General features: G+C 42.8%; 1 protein-coding gene across 1 annotated transcript; it reads right to left on the bottom strand.

Annotated features, from left to right (window-relative positions):
• Positions 1 to 6,074: 6,074 nt before the first annotated feature.
• LOC112505154 (uncharacterized mitochondrial protein AtMg00810-like) lies at positions 6,075 to 6,641 on the bottom strand. Its single transcript, XM_025109100.1, has one exon. It carries the CDS (start codon positions 6,639 to 6,641, stop codon positions 6,075 to 6,077), a length of 567 nt encoding a protein of 188 aa, XP_024964868.1.
• Positions 6,642 to 7,165: the final 524 nt, after the last annotated feature.

Raw genomic sequence — 7,165 nt, 5'->3', positions numbered from 1 at the left:
ATTAGCATTTATTTCAAAATGCAATAACAATCAATATTTCATGACATAATAAACTTGACTAAGCAGTTCCTTAGTCCAATGGTTTCAAACAAAACTTGACTGAGCAGTTCCTTAGTCCAATGGTTTCAAACAAAACTTGACTCAGCAGTTCCTTAGTCCAATGGTTTCAAATAAATAACATGCATAGTTTGCTTAATCTCATGCTTTTCCCCCAAAACAATAAACAAAGCGTTAAAAGTGGGGCCGTGAGAACTCACTGGTTTAGGGGTGAATATCCTAGATGATGACGTCTGAAGCTTTCAACGCCCGCCCTAACTTCCTAAACAGACCAAAAACCAGAACTAAGATCACTTATGGGTTCATGATAATGATAAAGTTAAGTTGCATCCTGATGGATCTGAATTCGACTTTGGTATTGATCTAATACTCTAAATAAGCTCTAAAACAATTGAAGTGCAGCGGAAATAATAATAAGAGCAAAACAGAGTAAGTGATTAGAAAATCTTAACACACCAAGAACACACAGTTTCAACGAAGAAGATGAATGTAGGAAGATTGGTCCAAAGGTTTTTCAATTGATTCAATCGAAAAATTTGACGATTACAATACTGGAAGAACCGTTGATTACAAAGGCCTTATCCGCTACTTATACTAGTTCCTAACGACCTTAGCGACAAGATTTTGACGCGTGTCTTCATCTGAGTCGTCCAAATAAAGTCGATTATTCCCTAGTCACGTGAAAAGCACATGCGGCTAACAAGCTTTGAAAAATAGATTGAATAGAGACTTCACAGAAGACCAAATCCGTAGACCCTCTGTGAGCCATCTCAGAGGCTCTGCTGTAAATGTCTTGCGTGCTTTTTGACAGAGGACCATTTTCCAGAACCTCTGTGAGACACATCAGAGGTTCTGCCACTTTTCACTTGTTAGATCAAACGGCTTCTGTTGCTAGTCCTCTATTGTCTTCTGTGGAGATAACCTTCTGTCAAGACTTACAATATATTGTTTCTATACTTTTACAAGATAGGAATAATGGAGCTAACAATCTCCCCCTAAGTATAAAAAAGTAATTGTGGACAGTTGGGTGCAAGAAATGACTAAAGGAAAAAATACAAGAGGAGAATAATCTCATCCTCTAAAAAATTTACATTATTGAAAGAAGTAAAAATTGAATTGTGCAGGCCTATACTATTACAAGAGATTACTCAACAGCAGAGTCTGGATAGTCGTCTACAGCATATTACAAATCAGTCTTGACAGTCTTGTAGACCTTGAATATCCATTCCCTGAATGAGACTTGTATTTTGATAATCTCCAGAAGGTTCGTTACTTCATCCACCCTTATTCGCCCTTTCTGCACCTCTGCCACCACCAAGTTGAACACCCATTCGAGGGACTCTGTTGAATACTTGTGCACCTCTTTTGGATTGAAGAATCTTAGGATCTCATCCTTATCCAAGAAAACAAACCCAAAGATGGGATTGTGGATAATAGTGTTGGGATGGAACCTTTGCAGCCAAATAGGTCTGTTCTTTGGAGGAGAAATCTTTAGCTCTGGCTGGGCCAACCTCATCGCAATATCGAAGTCTTTCTGGCTATAGAATTTAACTTGAGCATGCATTACCTCTATCAGCCTTCTGAGAGAAATCGAGTACCTTAACCTCTTCTCCATGTACTTGTTTAGGATCTTGTGCAAGAAGATTAGATCAAATACACAGAGATTATGGAGGTCAGCATCTGTGAAAGTGTATAGGTTGCCATCATCCCTCTTCATCGTATATTGAGAGTATAGCACGGTCTTCTTCAGCATGGTGCACGGAGAAATGGTTTCTAGTGAACGAATAACATGCTCTGAGAAGACCTACTTTGGTGGCTTGGTGAGTTTAGTGAAGTGAAATTTTGCTTCGACATAGGGCATTCCGGTTAGCTCTGGATCGTATGGGGGCTCTGTGTCTATGGATGAGTAACGCCACCATAGAATCTCTTCGACAGTGGTTACAGGCTCTGTACGCATCTTCTGCGTAGGAATCTTGTTCATCGAGTCAATAATTTCAGAAACCCTCCCCACTGTGGCAGACTCTGGCGTTCTGGTGTCTTCTTCGAGTATAGGCCTCTAGGTAGACCCCTCCGGTAGGATTGGTTTGACTGTTCCTACAAGAGCGTCGAACGTACCCGTGGACGTTTCTTCTGGTATCTTTGCAAGTTTAGAAGAGCCTTCTCTGATTTTGGGGATGAGAGCTCTTCCTTTCTTCATCCGAGCCTCTATCTTTTATGGGGTGAGGGGAGCATTCTTCAAGCGCCTGAGAACTCCGGATGCTGCCTTCTACATCTTCTCTATTACCATTTCAGCATTCAGAGTGGCGGTGTTGATATCCATCTCTGTGGCCCATTTCATTTTAGAGACGCAGCAATAGATTTCATTTCGAAATGAGTCACCTTCTTTGACGAGTTGTTTCGTGCAGTCTCTGATCGATTCGTTAGTAGCTATGGCCTCTTTGAGAAGATGGTTTTGGTGTTTCCGCAAGGTCTCTCCAAGAGCCTCAACCATTGCGTCTAGCTCTCCGCGAGTGGCTAGATGGTTAATGTTAGCCCTGGAGGATGAGGAGTCGACACCAACAGTGATCGCAGAAGAGAACATCTCTTTGATTTCATTCTTGAAGGCGGAGTAGTCTGTGTAGCTGGCAGAAACTATGTCTGCAGCGTATTGGGCGGCGACCTATGTCAGTTCTGTCTTTAGAGTGTTGATGGAAGAAGGATTGAGAGACAGCGTGCTGAAGGCTTCTGTGAGATCATCCTTTTTGAGGACAGAGCTCTGAAGGGCTGATAAGGTCGCCTTGAGTTCAGAAGTTGTAGAAGTCAACTCCTTCGGAGCCTCTGTTAGAGGTGTAAGAGCCTCTGTCGCCGAAGAGGAGGAGAACAAGCTTTTCAACTCATCCAACCTCTAGAATACCACTGTGGCGAAGGTTTGCAACTCCTCCTTCGTCACATAGGCCCTCGGGAAACCTAGATCACCAACACATGGTGACCTAGTAGCCTTTGAGTGTAAGGCGCCCTCAGTGACTGATTTGGCGTTGTCATCTCGGGGACTTCCACCAGATCCTCGGACATCCCTAATTGGAGAGCCTACCGGTATTCGGTCAATTTCGTGCCTAATAGGTTCAGAGCCTAACTCGGCAGAGGGATCGAGTGGAGACTTTGGGCGTTTTAGACCCACAACCTCGATGATTCTCTCGCATGCCTCTGAAGCATGACTGGGTGGTTCACTCACGTGTGGAGGGGCAACGGATGCCTCCCTTGGTTGTGTCGAGTCCTTGGGTGAACGGACTCTTTTGATAAAACTACCATCCTTTTGAGAGGATGATGGAGTAGAATATGGCTCCTAGTTTGTGCATTCGACAGAGGACGAAAGAATGTCCTCTGCGAGGTTAGTTGGTTCAGGGTTCAGCGTGTGCATGCTTTCTTTAATAGGGGTTCCCTCTAGAACAGAGTCCCTAGATATGTGGGTTGCACAGGGAGGGGGGCTTGGATGTGTGCCTTCGGCATCTTTTTCACCCTCATCTAACTCCACTTCTTCCTCTTTTTTGTCTAAAACGACTTCTGTCCCCAAATTTACTACCTCTATGGGTGCTGTAAAACTCTGTTGGAGATTGAAGATTATATCTTGTATTTTCTCAGAGGGGGACTCTTCTCGAACAACTTTGCGGAACCTTCTGCGCTTATGTACAGCCTCTGTCGGGCCTTCTTGAACCTCGGCCTCTGTGACCTCAACCTCTGTAGGTTGGGCCTTCTTTGATTTCTTCTTTTTGGGTTTTGGCAGAGGATTGTTTGGACCCTCTTCTTCTATGGGTCTCTTTTTCCCTTTCTTTTTCTCAGAAGGATCGGCATCCTTGTGACTCTTCTTAGACTTCTTTGGCCTTCGAGGGGGACTACTAACTACTCTCCGTCCTTCCTCACTCAGCTCTCTGCATCTGCAGGCACCTCCAATCTTTTCTCAACTCTCATTTTATGCACTCTCTCACCTACGGGGATACCTGTTCGTGGAGGCGTTTCAGGGACCGGCTCTGGCCTCCTATATCCACGTCTATAATCCTTCATATCTCCCTTGCTAAGGTACTTGAGCATAGCTTTTGATAATGGCCTCGGGCTTCTGTAACCTAACTCATGCTCTATTGGATGAAACTCCTTCATTGGGTTTAAGCGAGCATTCGGCTCTGCAGAGGGCAGCTTCTCTGCAATCATGTCTCCAAAGACCAAGCCGAAGAACCTTTGTAAGATCAAGTTTGGGTGATTGAGGTCTTCCTTGGCTTTCTTCAGTGCTTTTACCTTCGATTTCTTCACCCCGTTGAGTAGCATATTTTTTCTTGATTAGGCCTACCATATCATAAAAGATGAGTTGTGCGTAATCCAGAGGCAAGTTGAAGTATATTCCATAGACAATGGAGAGCATGGCATGAGATGCTTGATCGTGGCTGCCGACCTTCCCCGTTAAGCAACAGTTGATGATTGAAAACAGAGTATTCCACATAGGAGGAAGGCCTCCCTCTTCAATTCAGTCCGTTTGACGATTTTCGTCTTTGCCGTGTATGAGTGGAATTCGAGGAATTCGGTCAATTCCGCATCTGTTGGAGTTGGTGCAAAGGCATCCAAATGAATATCGTCCAGAGTAGGTAGGTGCAGGGCAACACGCAGGGTTTCGACGTTCATCTCCATTTGTATAAGGGATTTGATTCTTGGGTGTGAAGCATAGCCCACTATGCTTAATCCAGCATCTTTCAGGGTGCAGATGTACGAACTGAGAAGAAATTGGGTGAGATAGGTTTCAGGGGTAGGTTTTGTTGCAGTGAGTGCATAATAGATGGGATGGTTGCGAAGGATTTCCAATAGTGGATAAGTGTATTCAGGGAAGCCATTTGGGGATGGAGCGAAGTAGTAGTTGTTAGGTCTCTTTACCAGCATCACTTTCTCATATCGATTCTGTAAAAAGATATGGCATGAGAGGTCAGTGCCTAAGATTGGTTCACTTCATCATTGCTTGGGTTGTTTTAGAATTGAGCGGAGGCAGATGCTGAGCTTGAAGACATAGTTGCAGGTTGTCGGGAAGATTGAGATTTCGCTGGAGGAGTATTTAGAGAAGTGAAGGGGTTTATGATGGGGGGAAGAGTATTTATAGTGACGAATTTTGAATGTGAACCGTTTATTTGGCTATATATCGTGATGAGTGGTTTATGGGAGAGACAAATCAAAATATGTCACGTGGTGTTGGGAAGACGCACGATTGATGACGTGCGCCCCCGTTTCTAACACGTGCGTGGTCAACTTTAACCCTTATCCACAGAACCACACGCACCATATCAATAATACAAAACTATAGAAGAGAGTTTTGTCAGAGACCTAAGGGTAATAGAGCCTCTGTGATATGTGCGGGGCCTTCTAACATGTTACACCTTTGTAAACCGAGCACTTGCTCAGTTCAGACCCACAGAACCTCTAAAAGAAGCGCCAGAGGTTCTGATGGGTTGACCTCTGAGATCAAGATACTTCAAAAATTTTGGCACCTTCTGAGGTTTTGATTTTCAATTCAAAACTCCCCCTATAAGCCAGTTTCCATGGCTCCCCCTCAAAACAAAAACCATTTAAAAATCCTAAGAAGAAGTACCGACAGAGGACCTGTTCAAAGAGCCTCTAAGAGTTATCACAGAGGATCTGTGAAAAGACTTCTGTGATGAAAGACGTTTTTCATCTTCAATAGGTTTTATTTCTTATAAGCATATACTCCCCCTCAAACCTTGCATATCTCTGCGAGGTAAACCTGCTAACTAAGAAAACAAGTGAAGGTTAACCAAGAAGTAAAACTACATACAAAAAGAGATTATTAAAAGTAAGACATACAACACTTAGAACTCTGGGCATGCCATTCCTATTTTTTCAATAAGGAAGTTGAATCTTTTCTCATCAAGGGCTTTTGTAAAGAGATCAGCCAATTGAAATTCAGATTTGACAAAGTATAGTTCGACATTACCTTCTTCTACATGATGTTTTAAGAACTGGTAACTTATATCGATATGCTTTATTTTTTATTGTTGCACAGGATTGGCTGATATTGCAATTGCACTCTTAGAATCACAGAGAATGGGGATCTTGTCAACAGAGTAGCCATAATCGCGTAGCTGAGTCTGCATCCACAAAGCTTTTGAGCAACAACTTGCAACGACTACATATTCAGCCCCTGTCGTGGAAGTTGATACACAATTCTGCTTCTTTGAAGACAAACTAACAAGCTTTCCTCCAAGAAATTGACAGCTTCCAGAGGTACTCTTTCTGTCGATTTGACATCTACCATAGTCTGAATCAGTGTAAGCCACGAGATCAATGTTGGAGTGCATAGGATACCAGAGTCCCAGAGTTGGTGTCTTATTTAAATATCTTAAGATTCTCTTCACTGCACTTAGATGGGATTCTTTGGGGTTTGCCTGATACCTAGCACAAATGCATGTTGAAAACATGATATCATGCCTACTTGCAGTGAGATATAGCAGAGATCCAATCATACCTCTGTAGAGTTTGCATTCTACAGAAGGACCATTTATGTCTTTATGAAGCTTCTGGCCAGGGGGTGTCCTCATGGGAGAGGTATCATGCATCTTGTACTTCCTCAAAAGGTCATGCACATATTTAGATTGATTAATAAAGATTCCTTCAGAGGATTGCTTGACTTGTAGACCTAAGAAGAAGGTTAGCTCTCCCATCATGCTCATTTCAAACTCACTTTGCATCAGAAACTCAAACTCGTTGCACATAGAAACATCAGTTAAACCAAAGACAATGTCATCAACATATATTTGTACAAGCAGAATATCTTCATTTTGTTTCTTATAGAACAAAGTAATTTCAGTTGTATCTCTATGGAAACCATTTGTAGTAAGAAAAGTAGACAAGCGTTCATACCATGCCCTGGGAGCCTGTTTGAGGCCATACAGAGCTTTTGTCTAGGAAATATACATGGTTAGGATACTTCTCACTTTCAAACCCAGGTGGTTGCTTGACATAGACTTCTTCTTTGATTTTGCCATTCAAGAAGGCTGACTTCACATCCATTTGAAACACCTTATACCCTCTATAAGCAGCATATGCCAGAAAGATGCGAATTGCTTCTAGTCTTGCCACA

The sequence above is a fragment of the Cynara cardunculus genome, unplaced genomic scaffold, assembly GCF_001531365.2.
Source record: "Cynara cardunculus var. scolymus isolate 2C unplaced genomic scaffold, CcrdV1 Un_Scaffold_8742, whole genome shotgun sequence".
NCBI lineage: Eukaryota > Viridiplantae > Streptophyta > Magnoliopsida > Asterales > Asteraceae > Cynara > Cynara cardunculus.
The sequence above is the reverse complement of the archived record's forward strand: the minus strand, read 5'-3'. Positions and strand labels throughout refer to the sequence as shown.